This window comes from Opisthorchis viverrini (assembly GCF_000715545.1).
Source record: "Opisthorchis viverrini unplaced genomic scaffold opera_v5_34, whole genome shotgun sequence".
Lineage (NCBI taxonomy): Eukaryota > Metazoa > Platyhelminthes > Trematoda > Opisthorchiida > Opisthorchiidae > Opisthorchis > Opisthorchis viverrini.
The window spans coordinates 898,256-914,700 of record NW_008751690.1 but is presented as its reverse complement, the minus strand read 5'-3'; the positions used below and the strand labels follow the sequence as shown (position 1 = coordinate 914,700).

The 16,445-nt window shown below is 43.9% G+C and overlaps 1 protein-coding gene across 1 annotated transcript; it reads right to left on the bottom strand.

Annotated features, from left to right (window-relative positions):
* Window positions 1-462: 462 nt before the first annotated feature.
* T265_02668 (hypothetical protein) lies at window positions 463-14,801 on the bottom strand (the record flags this gene model as incomplete). Its single annotated transcript, XM_009166970.1, has 6 exons — window positions 463-1,233; window positions 2,612-2,678; window positions 4,388-4,440; window positions 6,720-6,834; window positions 10,679-11,133; window positions 14,627-14,801. The coding sequence occupies 6 exons, from the start codon at window positions 14,727-14,729 to the stop codon at window positions 1,079-1,081; spliced, it is 948 nt and encodes a 315-aa protein (XP_009165234.1).
* Between the last annotated feature and the right edge of the window lie 1,644 nt (window positions 14,802-16,445).

Here is a 16,445-nt window from a genome sequence, read left to right as displayed (position 1 = left end):
ACAAAAGACGGTAAACATCATTGGTAATTGGCTGTTAGTCTGTCGCCGAGCTTGGCAACAGATTTGTAGACATTTCGTTACCATTCGAGGAGACATCTTCAGTGCGCTGATGGGTGCGTTTGCTTGGTTGTTATTAAGCCGGCTGAGGTTCGTCACCCTGTGAATTGTTCGCATGCGGACAAGCGTCAACAGCTTGATTAGAGTTCATTCTTTCTATCGAATGCTAAGTACTATAAAAAACAACTGATCGTCTGGTCCAACTGTCAAGGATACGAAGATAAGCCGTTGAGCTGACAGACTGTCCAGTAGAGCTGATGGTCGTGATTCCCGTGAGCTACTGACTTCATCGCTTCAGGCTCTGTACTTGGGTATTTGCTCGTGATATTCCCGTGCGCTACCACCTAACAAGAACATAAATAAGCATGACCTAACGTGATCACGATGACCAAACAATATCGCGATGGAGAATAAGGTTTATTCAAAAGTTCGACTGGCACATGGAAGCCTGCAGGAACATTCATGATACTAACGAAGACAATGGTAGCAGTGCCAAGTGAACTGTAAATATCATGTCAGCAGTATACTTCATGAGAAAACCCTATAAGCCTCCAGCTAAAAAGACCAAAATAACCCCACCCAGTTGTCTACGGAATGTTGCTGAGTAGAAATGGGAACGCAAAACAAGTAATGGGGAATTCTGTAAGGAGAGGAATGAACCGATTCCCAAACACATTTCAAAAAAGATTACACCAAGTCAACCTATATTTTCTCGCTAACAAAAGCGCGTACACACAGATGCGTACGTGCGCAGTGTGAGGGTGTTTTCATTTCGTCTAGAGTATCAGAAAAGAAGACGGAAAAGAATCGAAGAGGAACCAAACGGCGCGAATCGAAGACAACCACAGTCTTCTCGTTGTGCGTTATAGAAAGAAATTCAAGAACATAATAGGAATGAAGTAAAAAAATCTCCGTATCCCGTAGATACACAAGAATGAATAACAACGTCCACCTGAGGAAAATAAACCTGTTTACACGTTCAGATTAGACACGGTTCTGTCGGGGAATTTGGATGAAATCTTTAGTAGAGGCGCTTCACATGTCGTCGCCCACCAGTGTAGTGTCGATAGCCAAAATAACCACAAGTTCCGAGAACTCCCAATATGGAAAGCAGCAAGAAGGCCTTTCCAATCCAACGCATAAGACGGGAGGGGGATGGATCGTCCGGTACACGAGCTGTGACAAAAATGTATGATATAAGGCACATGCATTCTATCAAGCGAGTCTACCAAGAGAAATTTACGTGTAACAGAAAGTCTGATAGGAAATACGCGTGTTACAAGCGCCCTAGGTCGGTGTTCATGAAATAGTCGGCTATGTATGCCTCTGCGTAAGAACCCTGACGATATAATGAACGTCTTAGATCAATCCTTCGATGATTTTGTCAAAGTACACTGAACTGAAGCGAAGTGCAATATGATGCACAGATGGAAGAAATGTGTAGAAACAGATCACATTTTGCATAACCACAACAGCGTCCCCCCTCCTAAAAGTTGATCCATTCTCGAAATGTGCAATATGTTCATTCCCAGAATTGTACCTTATGAGTGCTCTTCATGAGCAGGACCATATGCCAACAGCTATAAAATCATCGCATGTTTGGTGAGGTTGCTATCAGTAAACAAGGTGCACCAGGCTTCGTTAACTTGACTTAATGTTTCCAATGAAATATCAATGATCACTTATGACGCAATGGCATATCGCTCATCGAGAGTGTCGGCCAGACAAGAGTGTGGGTAGAAATGTATGGACGTGGGGTGGTGCCAACGCAGAACTACAGCTATTTAGGAAGTCAGAAAACGTCACTGTTCGAGTCATCATCATTACGTGATAAGTCACGGATGTCATACTAAATAGTTTATGTGGTTTTCAGAACAGATTAACACACCACAACGATGTTGGAACTGTAGCTACAGTGAGTGCTGTGCCAGTATTGGATTAAATGGAGTTTGCTGGAGCCATAAACGGAGTAAACTGGTGCTGATGGGGTCGTGATGATCAACGAGTCACGACTAATGTTAGGCTGAGGTGAGATAACAGACCTATCCAAAAGTGGATCCAGCAAAACATTGCCTCCCCCGATATATTAGTGTTAGTGAAGAGCAAAACACGTGCAAAGATTATCACTGTTCAAAGAACGATGACCAATCTGTGGCTCACTGTGTTTCAAGGTTCGTTCATTCAAATGAAAGCCTCTTTGAGTGAAGTGTAATATGAATTAAATGTTCGAAAAGGTGGTACAGCGAAGATTGAGCACCTTGTTGGCTACCTACTCGTACCAAACCACATAAGCGTGAGAACATTGTACAGAACCCATCATGCTATTCTGCATTAATTTACGTAAATTACACGACTCCCAATTTTCGGTCAGCTATAGGCGGTTTTATAGGGAGTTTGTGATACAGTCCAGAGCGCATCGCTCATAGACAAACTTGGACCAACAACACAAAAACGGGGACGTATATGTCGGGATACATAGTTCTAAGTTCAAACAACTGCAAACCATCTGTTGAACTGTCAGTGTCAGAACCGACCGGATGGGATAGTGACTTACGCCGTGGTGCGGCTGCATGTCCAGAAGAGGGTTCGATTTGCGCCGCATCGATGCTCAGTTCCTCGGGCTAAAATAGGTATGGGAGACAGGGAGACATCAGGATAAAGTTTTGCATCCAGGTGGATGAACTGCCATCAAGAAAAACTGCCAAGAAGCACAAGTAGAGGAACCACACGATGCCGGAGTCTGACATATGCGAATAAATAATAACTGTCCCCAAAAACTAAACCGACAACGGGATTGGTCGGCTTACTTATTACAGTAAAAACACGTGCTGTACCAAGAAGAAGTCTAATTTGGAGATCCCAGTTCTATCTATACACTATTCCGGGGCTGGCTACGAGATAGTTTGACCAGAGAACATACCAGTAAGATATCACAATGCCGGTGTCGCGCCCCCAAAAGAACTTTTATTACTTTGACAAACCCAGTTAGGGTTGTAATAAGCACTATCCGGAGCGCATTTTTGCAACCGTGTTATAGAAGGATAACTTAAGTTTAGTAAATCATACGAGACGAGGAAAAAGGACAGAATGGTTTTGTACTGCTCACAATAAGTTCACGGAACTTTTCTGCGGTCACGCATCAGTATGGGTGATCCAAATCGGATACTGAGGTCAGCGAAAGTGCAAAGTACTCATCAGCACACTGGAATCCAAACCGTAAAACATGGTAGAAACTCGTACTGTCTAGTATCCTAACAGGATACCAGAATGTTTAGTGCAATTAGAGGAACTACGGGTAGCCAACGTGAATTTTTTCATAGATGACAAGGGTGCCCTAAAAAAGACAACATTGGTCATCGACATAAGGTTACCCCACGATAGCTGATTTAAAATCGTTCAGCTGTAGCACCCTTTCGGTGCCTAGCTGCCGTGCCGCACGAAGGAGACACGAGGGCTGGGATACTGCCAGGTTGTCCAAACCTAGACAGGGGAAGTCGAGAGGCAGAGGTCGGGTTCGAACCACGGACCTTCCGGTCAGTCCACTTGGTCCATCTCGCCCCGAACGGCTGATTTGCCAACCTTACAAGAGGTTCTTGTAACGCCGGATTTACAACAATTGTTTTCTGACACCTCGAGGACAGGATCGCCTTGATCGAGGCAGCACGATATAGTGTGATGTAGTACAGCATAGCATAGCCGGTGTAGTGGTATAGTATAATAGTCTAATTGCAATATTATGTAGCGTGCTATAAGTGAGTATTGTATGGTGAAGTATAGTATAGTACCGTACAGTATGGTGACTGTACCAAGGTCACCGCGTTTCCCAGCTTTTCTTAGCCAAGACAAGGAAACTTCAACCGAAAGTGATGCAAGTGTAGATTCATAGGTCCCACAACCCTCTACATTAGGATACTTAGTGATGGACTCTTATCATCCTTCCATAAATAGCAAGATGGAAAAATGACATTCCATCAGAACACGATCAGAGCAGATATTTAGAAATACCTGTTAGTCTGTGTGATTCCAACAAGTACACCAGATAAATTCGTACGGCGAAGCATCATTAAGTTGTGTGCACAGTAAATAGGTTGAGTAGTCGATGAGTTAGAGAAGTTCGATACAGAGTGTTTCGGAAAAATGAACTGTTTGGTGCACGCGAACTGACCGAATCGCGAGTTCGTGTAATCAGTTCATCTGGGTCGACCGAACGTACATAGAATAAACCCATAAATTCGATGCTGGAGGCATGAACACTTCAGCAGTACTCCGTGAGATCGGAAATCGCAGTAAGAGGAAAAACAAAGATGGGGAACACCGTTTCATCACGTACCGTTCGCTCTGCATCCACTTCGAAGGTTTTTACAGAGACAATGTCGTGAGTATCTGAAAAGTGGAGCACGGTGGAACAGTAAAAATGGATTGCGCTGACTTTTCGCAAAAAACACTGTCGTTGATGTGTCCGGCAGACTCAGTCATTTTCAATCGTACGAAAAAACGTCAAGATACGAAGTGGCAATGAAAAATGGGCGAAAGTCAATGATATGACGAATATAAACTCCCGGTTTGCACAACCGATTTGTGAATGCGATTCGATATCCTAGGTCAAGAAGAAAACCCAATAACTAGTAAAGAACTGAAATGGTGCCAGGAGTACGCAGCACAGCGTTGTCAAACTCTTGAAAAAAACAAGCGGTATCGGTGGTTACAGTGCTATTGACCATACATTTGTAGTACTGGTTTCCTGAAAATGTTTGGCCCACAGAGGCATCTTTTCTAAGGACAAGATATTTCCAGATAACGAATATGTTTTCCTTCTCAACACCACCATAGTTCTTCGCAAAAGAATTTTTCCCCTTATTTCTACTGCCATGACCCCAGCACAGCGTGTCAAACTCTTGAAAAAAACAAGCGGTATCGGTGGTTACAGTGCTATTGACCATACATTTGTAGTACTGGTTTCCTGAAAATGTTTGGCCCACAGAGGCATCTTTTCTAAGGACAAGATATTTCCAGATAACGAATATGTTTTCCTTCTCAACACCACCATAGTTCTTCGCAAAAGAATTTTTCCCCTTATTTCTACTGCCATGACCCAAATTATTAGTGCTACTAATATGTTTCTGTTTGACAGCGACAATCGTGAAGCCTCTTATTTGGAATTGATGACTTCATGCACCAAAGCGGCAAACGCGGTACGAAGTAGATTGCACTCAACAGTAGGATTCTATTGATAATAGCAATCGCGAAGTAGCAGAGAGAAAGAATTCCCAGGGCCGTAGGTTTCCTTGATCAAGGTTATTGACATAGATGGTGGTTTGTCGTTAGTTCTGGCGAGTTATCGTGGAATCATGCAAAAAAGCTCAAGGATGACTAGCATATTCTACGACTTGGCTATCAGTAATCGATTGCCGAAAAGTCGGGCTGGATGTAGGACATGGCTACTCCCCAACACACCACACATCAATCATTATTAGTCGGACAACAAAGGTCGCATTAGTTCAAAAAGCCAGAATTTGAGCAGAGTCATATCTCGGAGGTAAAGCATGGGAAGGCATCCGAGGACGGAAACGTCGCTGGTATGGAACAGGAGGTAGCTTCACAGATTATGGTAAGCGTGCCGCAACAGAAGCTGTTTTACACAAAAATAGACCGACAAGGTTATAACTAATCAAGGTTGAGAAGGCCTTCGTTCTAACTCGTACCGCTTAGACATAATCTATATTCATTTAGAGTAGAGTGGAACAACAAAAACCGTGCATGCAATCGATTAATGATGCACGCGAAATCAGTCTGTTTCCAGTCATCATCAGAGCGGTAATGATCTGACTAGGTAGGTAAGAACATCCGCTCCAGTCTGTGGGTTACACTGATTACAGTGAAGTCTTCGTGAGAGGTACGTGCTGGGGAGAGTCAGCGTGCCAAAGCAGCGCATATACCGTAGTTTGTTCGTCATTCAAACTATCCAGATGTCGACATTGTAATATTTGAAAGGTAAGAGAAACCGATTAGGTGAATGAACACAGGTGACAACCGCCGAGAGCGTCATGGGTTTCGGTCAGCAGTCACTGCGACGTCAGGAAGACACCAGTGCTTGAATTAATTATAGTGCGTTATAACAATGCGCTGCACTGTGTTGATAAGACCACATGCCACTTACCGGGGCTAGTCTACTCAAACTAAATGCCAAGTTAAACCGCGACACTCTCAAATGCGTTTCGCCTCAGTCAGTTCCATTAATCTATGTATGCAGTGAACCTTACCACTGAATGTGCACACACAGTCGTGTGATGGGATACGACAAATGGTTCAGCCAGATCGACCTTCATACGATGCCCCTTCCTCTCATGAAGTTTAGAAATGGAACTGGGTGCGCCACGGGTAAGCCTCGTTATGGTACACACAGGTGTACTCTTAAAGCCATAGAAAGAGTTCAGTACAATCTGAATGGGCAACTTGAAGCAGAGTATTTTCAACTACGCGTGACAGGGTATCCAGATAGTATAGTCTAGTCTAGTCTAGTCTGGAAAGCTACTAGACAGATACTGGGAGAATGCGAAGAGTCAAAGCCATGAAAAGCAAGAACGCACCAATCAGGAGTGGGAAGAAATACGTTTCAGTAGCAAGTACAAGTAGTTTTGAGGTGATTCACAGGGAAAACTTACCAGAAAGATCTCCGGTTGCTGCCGAAACTCCCAGGTAGTAACCAATCGGCAAGTGGACTCCATCAACTGAAAAGCACTCAACTTCCTTCTCAGAGTCCGGATAAAACAATTTTAGCTAGAAAAAGTGGAAACGATTATAAAAGTGATCCCAAAGTATAGGGACTCGTTTCAAGCACAAAGCCCAGCGTGTGGTGCAGCTGTTCTTTACGGAATGAACTCAGTGCACTCAAACCACTGTAGCGAACTGACCAATCAAAACGAACGGAGCATTGGCAGTGCAAAGAAGTGCATGAAGGGAAGTCTGTGGATGCATCTAGCTAATCTTTGTCCTCGATCTAATTGCTAGGAGCAAAACAAAAGCAAGATAGGTCCGTGAAAATCACAGGAAAGCTGTCCCACATGCACTACCTTCCACTAAATTCCTCAGATGTCCATGGCTGATTGCCGTTTGCGGAAGCTTTCCCTACGACCTGATGGTTTCCTGGAACATATTCCCACCCTTCCGATTTATTATACCCTGTTTAATGTCTAAATGACAGCTTGAGATGACCATTTGCAGATCACATGACGCAACTCTGGGTTGAGCACCCGGACGTCCCAGATAAAGAATGCTAACTGTGTAGCCGGTCCCGTACTGTATATGATGCTGAATCAGCCAGTTCCGCCGAAATCATCTGCCCCCACGGGTTATGCATATACCAACGTCGTTCAAGATAGCAAACAGCTTGCTTTTTTCAGGTTGTTCTCCCCAAAAACGTCGTTCGGTTCCTAATGTCATTGGCTTGCCTTGGTTCAATTTTTCTGCCGCAGTAGTAGGAGCGCCAGTTGTTTGTCCGACTAGCTCTTTTGTGGAAACTAGTAGCCGAACATACTACTTGCTACTATGAGTGCATCCAAATTAGGGATAAAAATGTAGGCACGCATCTTTACACGGTGAATGTTCCCCAAGACTACCGCTGAAACCTCCCTGAGTGTTAATATGAATGAAATGCTCCTTTCTGTATCTTTTTTTATAGACTTTGGAGACGTTTTGCCCATGGATAGCCCAATGCTGCGTAATCGTGGTGTTCGAAGAGAAAACCAAATGTGCTAAAACCGGCGACTTCACTGGCCTTGCATCTCGTTCGGGTTGTGTTTGCTCTTAACTCATTTACAGCCATTGTCGACAAGCCTATGGATAAGCTCGTCAGTCACAAAATCAGTTAGTTGTCCCGTACACATACCCAAAACCGGTTTCTGAAATACTGTGAAAGCAGTTGGAATTTGTGTTCCTCCAACTGCTGACTCCAGTGAAGTCCTAAATTCGCCCTCTAGAAACAAAACCGAAATATACATCCGACGTCTTGTTTCGTAATCTAAGATTACTTCCACAACCCTCGTCCGAATCCATCCAACGGTTCCAACCTTCTTTTACCGTCTAACATTTCAACTAGAGTTGCTCGCCAATGCCTATTATCTCTAAACATTTCCAGATGGCATCTACCCTAGTTTGTTCTGTATCTGTGCTCCAAATCTGGTCTCAAGTCTCGTATCTTCAGTAGTCTACTGAGCTTAAGAAAGCTCTCAATCCAAACAACTACATTTTATCCCTACCATTCCTATTTTCTCTAAAGTATTGGAGCCAATCATGGTCAGACAGCTCCTAGAAGGCAACAACATTCCAAGAAATCACCAGTATGGGATCAGACGCCAACACTCTACTGGTGACCTACTGGTGTACACGTCACACATCGACTCGTTTGATGAAACCGAATTGGTATGCTTTGTTGTTTGGAAGTTTCCTATTGGGTGTGACATGACGACTTAACTGTTATGATGCTAGTGTACAGGCTTTATCCCAACTGGTTAAACTGAATTCGGAAACTCCTGACAAACCGCTAGACTTGAGCACGCCTTGCAAGTGCTCTGTCTCGGATCCACAAGGTCTACGCAGATGTTGTTCACCCCACACACACGCACACACGACTCTTCTTGTTTACAAAGGTCTCCTCTTTCCTGCTTCTGATTGCATCCATTCTTTTGCACATGATGCGACCATTCACACTTATTCTGCTTGAATGTCTGCCCCATCTGGGAGTAGTGTTGATCACGTGCATACCATCAACGCTCCAAACACCGATTAAACGAACATTCATCCGTACGATTCAATGTTTCTCGATGAATTAAATAAGTGCAAGTACTGAGAAAGTGATAATTCCTGGCATTACTTCATTCTATCCTTCAGTTGTATTATTCAAGTTCGGTCAAGAAATTTACACTGTGATGGATTATTGTATTATGGGTGCCAGTGATTTCAGTGTACCGGCTCGAGGATAAATCCGGGTGAGCGACAGCAAATCATGATTTGCTCTGTAGTCCAACATACAAACCCGGTTTACGGTTGGCTTTTTAACCACAAAACACAAAACACTGTTATATGACGGTTCTGATGATGCAGGTAGTCACTAACGAACCGTGCTAATTCAAAAGCTCGCAGCTCACTACAAAGGGTAGTACAGATTGTACATCACACGGCTTTGTCATTGTTGTGGAGCTGCATAATCTGTAGCCAGTAGCCTTCGGGACCGATCTCGCGTTCACTCATTTTCGGACAGGATACAAATTCTTGAAATATTCAGTCAGCGAAACAGACGCCACTTTCGCTCCCGCTCTATTAACCCAGGCACTGACTAGCCGAGCTGTCGTCCAATTTTTTCTGGACTAGCCAGACGGGGATTGTCTTAGTGGTTTACTCTAGTCACACGGGTTTTTCGCTATGCTGTGAACACCAAAGGTGTTTCTTCGTCGTCCACTCTTTGTGCCAGTTGCCCGACTACACTCTCGTGACAGTTCCAATGAGATGCAACACCGGCTGGATTGAAAGTAACGACTGGAGTCATTCGTACATCGAACTTTAGATGGAACATGTGCGTATGCATGCAGCACACTCAATGGGTGTCCGGAGAACTGACCGAGTTGCTCAGATTCCGAAAAGCGATTCACGGTGCTCCGCGCATGCTGGATATTTATGTCCCTCAAGCCACCCTAATCTCGCACCCAGAGACGACCTTATTGCCCTAGAGACACTTTAAACGTATGCTGTTCCGATGCACGTTGAAACTACTTTCGAGCGGCTTATTGTGCTCCCAAGACTTTAGAGTGAAGATAAACTGACGAATATCAAGTTTTGATCTCCGTTGCCGAACAACTATTTTATTCTTTATCCTTTTCGAACTTCTCATAATCTTTAAAGAGTAAGGTTAACGTTCTCCGCAGGCGTACTCTATTACTTTACCATGTGTCACTGGTATTTTCAATTTTGTAGGTGATTCAGTGTTCATGACAAAAACAGTATAGGTGCACATAAACTAGGGTTACTCTGTTCCACTGTAAACCAATACTGCGAGTAAAACAACAACAACACAGTAATGGAAAATACTAACGGCCGCGTAAATGGAGCTTCACTGCACTCTCGAAGACTGGTAAGGCACAACAACAGTTAAACATCCGCAAGAGGAGGCGAAAAGCAAGCATGCAAGTGAGTTCAGAGATACTTCACTGTGAACAGTGCTGTTCTCAGAAAAGCATAGTGGCTACGTGATTGGCTCGATCCTTAAGAACAACTGCAATGGACAAACTTTGAGAGACGCTCACCCTTCAATAGCGAGGAAGGAATACAAAAAGCTGGTCGATAAGAGATCCATCCCTATCACACCAATCGCTAGAACACGCCATATACTCACCATCCATTTGTGAATCATTGCTATGCACAGAACGACGGTGTTATGCTCGTACGAATTGGATGGTTCGAGACGATAAAAGCCATTGCTCCTGTCATTTGGCCAGTTGCCTGGCAACCAGCACTAGCCTTAAGGACAAAAACAAACGCTTTGGTAGTAATCAGTTTTTACAGTTCCATCCAACCAGGAATCCTATAGACGAACAACAAAGAATCTTACTGCTTAAACAGAGAAACCTACCGAAAGTTGATCCCTGACGAACCGAATGATGGCCTTGGCGCGCTCATGATTCCGAAAGTCAGTTGAACATCCCGCTAGCTCCGTAAGTGTACCATCTTTGTCATGATCGTAGGCATTTTTCCCATCACTCACCATAGCACTGATGTACGGGTGTTCATGGGCGTGAGCACCGTTTTGATTGGCATACGTGTCGAAAAATATGCCCAGGCCTCTGAACACTTCACGACTTCCAAAAGCGCTGCCCATTGAGATAGGTTGCTCTGTGTACCAGAAAGCAAAGCCATCGCCCACCAAAGCCTTTCCAGAACTGTGGACATGAAAGGTGAGGTGAATCTCCCAATCACGATACATCATCGGGGCGGTGCACTGAAGACCGCCAGTCTGACTGCGTACGTCCTGTGTTAGCCGTACATGATCCGGTTCGAATACCGCACTGCCGTAAGAAAACCAGCCAACTGAAGAAGAAATGTGGCATTAGAAAAGTCGTCATACAGGCACAGGTATTGCTGTGGTTGAACGTGAGAAAAATAACGTATAAGTACTTATTGACGCTATCAAGTCAACAATCAGCCGAGAGCCTTCAGGAAGCAGAAGTGACACACAGATGGGACTTATGTACAATAGTCTTACTGGGGAAAACTTAGAATCACTAGATGATTAAGTAAACTGATTTCGTGCGATCAGCCCATGCGTCCTGCTAGGGTTTTCTCAAGATCGCTGAACTTTGCACAATTGTGGCAATTTTTGTCGGTCGTATATAGGAAGGGAGTAAACGATGAACTCAATGACTAAACCGCTCGTCAACGGGCAGACATTTCAATCAAACAACATGCTACCGTGCATACGCACATTGCCTTCCGACAAAATATTACTTGTGCTCCGCACAGCATGAGCAACGAAGTTAAACTTCGGTCCGATACGGTAAAACGCCCAGTGAAGAATAAGCCGTATTTGAAGATGACATCGACCCCCCTGTGAGCTTGATGTTGAAGTTCTCATGAGTTAACACACCAGTGAACTAGACAGAGAACAGCAGATATAGTCTCACGAGGCCAAAAATTCCCTTTCAAAGGAACATTGTGTCGCTAAGTGTTTGTCTGCCCACTGGATAGCACTCCGTTATTCATCCCGACACGTGACTTCATGTTTTTAACATGCTGATGTAGTCCTGTATGCGGACAACGGATTCTGAGGACTACCGAGTGAACAAGCCGATCCAGTTTGTCCCAGGTTGGCGTTGTCGGGTAGTGACGCCAGGGACAGTTGTGTAACCCGTGATCAGTCGGACCGAAATACGACATGAGTTCGAATGCGTGTGTGCTTTGCGTTACACGTTAGAAATAACGGGCAAGGGTTTACTTCCGGAATTCGTCAACGAAGACATAGTCTCAGCGAAATATACACGAGGTAACACGGACCGATGCACAGCCTTTTTTACATAAAGACCGAGGGAGCAGCACCATTCTCAACCCGAGAGCATTACGTACGCGGAGGGTTGAAAAGAATGAAATCCGGGAAACGGAATTATCATCTGTTTGAATGGCAAGCTAATGCTTGGTCAATACACTACGAGATACAGCTTGCGCTCNGAGGGTCCCACCCATCTGTTGAAAGTGTGCTCTTTAGGCTGGATGTCAACCTGTCAAAATGTTTTATCTCAAATTCTTTTTTTTAAGTTGTTTATGTATAATCATGTCTGTTAGGCGTATGATGGATAAACTGATTGGAATTGAGTTTTGGGACATGTATTCACGTAACCCGTAAAAAGTTCGGCCACGAGTGGCTGATCAGCAGTGTGATTAACTCGCACTTAGACAGGATATAGCGCCGCTCATCCTTCAATCACGGGATCCACATCACGCGGTCACACGTGTTGACTGGCTCCTCGAGCAACGACTTCTCAGATAGAAGTTTCACTCATCGGGTGAAGTTTATTCTTCCACTGAGCTACTTATAGATTGTTGGTAGTGTGAGGAGATTTGGGATTTTTGTGGAGTGGTCCCTAAGATGGGTGTCTTATTGAGGTACGTTACTGTACTTAATCATAGGACATCAAATAATCAACAGGAGCTTTCTAAAATTGGCATCAGACCTGGCTGAAAGTAAAAAACGCCTCAATACTCTCCGCACACCAAAAACTGACGACCTGCAAAAAGATGCCGCAAGATTGGGCGGTGTCACCATGGAAATGAATCAGCTATAGAATTTGACTGAGTCACCCACAACCTTGAGTGAGGGACAACGACACAGGGTGAAATCTCAGCATCTCCAAAGCTGATGTCTGGACTTGGGTAATCTGACAGTATCGAAGCCCTCGTGCCCCCTTCCACTAGCATGGAAGCTAGGTATCGAAAGAGTGCTGCAGCTGAACAACTGATTTTTCTATTGAAATTATTACATTCAAGAGATCAGGAGAGAAGATACGAGAAACATGAATAGTCCTATAATTTTGTCAGAATGCATGTAGTAGAGCTCGAACTTCTCCACTTTTCTGTGAACTTTCGACACCTTGACTAAAAAAATGTCATCACCGGTGACATTGATTCAGCGGATGGAACAGTCACACAAATGGTATATTTCACAATCCGCAAACTGAGAGGGTCCCACCCATCTGTTGAAAGTGTGTTCTTTAGGCTGGATGTCAACCTGTCAAAAGTAGTTGCATGAAGCCTTTACGCTTCAATCAGTGTCATGAAATTCCCGAACTGTTTTCGACCTTGTGCAAAACGGTTTGGCAGAAAATGCGTGTTTCTTAATAAAGTATAACGTAAATGGAGTTCGGTGGAGCTTAAAGGTAATTTGGCAACGTAGCCCTCCTTTGCTAGCATATGATATAAGCTCTTTCTGACGTCGTTAATATAAGCAAGTTACAGTCTTACTGCGTTTAGTTGGTGGTGAGCACATTGCAAACACTCTACAGATAAGAATGATTATACGTCCAGCTCAAGAAGATGTGCGACAATGAAACCGTGTCCAGTTAAACGGGATCGGTCGTGTGTAAAGTGTGCAAAACCTAAAAAAATACCTTAGAACTATTAACGAGGAAGGCGAAACTCGTTTAACGTATACAACAGACTTCTCCACAGGACGGAATAAAGAAACCGGAAACATAGAAAGCATAAGAACACAAAGAAATAAGATGCGATACAAAATCCGTTAGACCATACAGTCGGTGATCGGTAGTGTGCGTTATCCGGAACTCCGCGTTCAATGAAGTCAGCGCAGGGTACCAAGCAGCTGAGCTATATAGTTACCAAGTCTTAGTCGCACCCGAAAGAATAGTACCGACATTTGATAGCATTCTGTGAGAAGTGGTAATCATGCTAACTCCTACGTGGAACGAGTGACCTACAAAAGCGGAAAGTGTTGTGAGCCAATATTTATGCTCTAACCTATATGCACGAAAAAGCGAATAGAAGTTCCGTACCAGAGGCTCCGAACAACAAAGGATGACCTTCATCTATGCTGGAAAGCTTGATGCATCTTTTNCCAGAGGCTCCGAACAACAAAGGATGACCTTCATCTATGCTGGAAAGCTTGACTGCATCTTTTTGCCATCTTAGAATACCCTACTGCTGAACCCACAGGCGACCTGTGTTCACCCTTGGACTAGAAGTCGGTTTCTGTGCAAAACTGCGGATGATGAGGATGTGTTTCTGTGGTACTTAGTGGAGACCAACATCCAAGTGAAAGTGTTCGATATTGTTTTTGCATCCCACGAATAGCAGTTCAATTCGTGAGAATACTTCATGTCCACAAAACCGAACAAACGGTAATTCGCGTCATAAAAGTAAACGGATGAAGTGATTTGCAAACAGTATGACATCTTTGGATCGATATGCACAACACACACATGAATGTCAAATAGATTTGTACTACAGTAAATGATAATCACATCAATCCTGTGTTGTTTTCCTCTTATCGGCTGACATATACTGACAAGCTTACATGTGTGATGCGGCAACGCCAAAGATTGTTCTCTTTTCTCAAAGCTCGAGTACGTTAATGTACTCGAAAGATGTGATAAAATAGCCAAGAATACGACCAGCATGGAGAACTGATTGTAATGAGTGACAGAAACAACGACGCGTCAGTGGACGAGTACCCGACAGGAAAAGTTCTGTAAAGAAAGAAAGCAATTTTGCATCAGTATAAGCTTATCGGTAAGAAAAATACACTAGAACGCACCAAAAACTGGCTCCATTCAACAACTGCAGGACCCGCGACGCGTAAATCATAAAAAACTGGATAGGTAAAGCGAATTTTCGATCCAGAGTTTCGACGACGGTCATGCACCGAACACACAAACGAAAAGACAAGACAGGATGAGAAGCATTCTTTATTTGTCATTGCTGCCAAAATCCTTACGAACTTATGTGGGAAAAATTACAAAATTTGGACGCATGCATCCAGAAGAATAGAGTGTAAGCCAAGCTGCTTCATATAGATAGCATCCCCCACTTAAGAGGCAAGGGTGAAGAATCGAGTGGAACCAACTATCCAATTACCGGATTTTGTGCGCATACGTTCTGGTGTACATCACTGCTCTTCGAGGGGTGCATAGCTCAGTACGTAGGGGATGAAAAAGATCGTGCAAAATCGTATTCCGGAGAAAGCTTTCATACATCGATTTATCATTATTTCAATGAAAAAATCAGAAGGTACGTTACCGAAGGCAGGCACTACTCCAATATAGTGTCTGACGACAATGAAATCAAATTTCAACGCTCCACAAAAATCAACGGAAGAGTGTTATAGGTAGGGTAGTTGTAAAAATGAAAAACTTGATTACAAAGATGGGAACGTGCGGAGCAGACACTTATTTGCTAAAAACGTCTCCGAATCTCCAGAAAGACGCCTTCTACGTGATCGTACATGGACAGGTCGGAGGTCAACTTGACTTTAAGGTACTTGTTGAAACCGCTAATGATGATTGAGGAGAATAGTCATCCGTGTCGAAGTGTAAACAAAATGTCGACGCACTTGCCTGAATTCGAATTGAGGGAAATGCTTCGACACGAAGAGCACGTAGCACCAATATCCTGTTGAAACAGCCGCAGACGGCAATATCGCGGACACATTCTATTACAGTGCTTGAGTTGTCAAGAATCAGGGGGTGTTAATGTGAAAAGGCGACGGAACGATTACTCCAGGCATATTGTCCTCAGCCGCAATCATGTCGACCTTTTGTCACCAATCTGTGTGTAGTGCTTACATTCAATGAAATAATGGCGTAAAAGTGACAGAACGGACCACAGACACCAGTTCCTGGAAGCTTTTGGAGGAACAAAGTCCGGTCAAGCGAACCAAAAGTAAACGAAACAAATGTGAACATATTTTTTATGATCATCCGGAGCTCTTGAAATTTGATGAGCAAAGCAAGCAACAGCGCCCGTGATTGAACGTTTAGGCTTGTAAGCAAACATACTGGAGCCAAACGAGGACTGTGTGATGGCACACACCAAATTAGCTAACGTCAGCAAGAAGGAAGTGAGTGAAATATGACGGCATTTTATGGAACCGGAAATGGGCTAGGTTATGGATGCTACTCCGGGCATCCTCCGTCCTTTGACGATATGTGGCTCTTCAGCGTACGACTGAGGAAATGGCAGGTGAAAACAGAAAGTTCTGTGGCATAGTGATTCGAAACCCGTAAAGATATTGTCATTTCCACCGACCTTGTTTGAAGATTTTAGGCTTTCGAACACTTCACCGATAGACATTGTGGTAACTCGTGTGTTCACAGACTCTGATGGAATATATATAT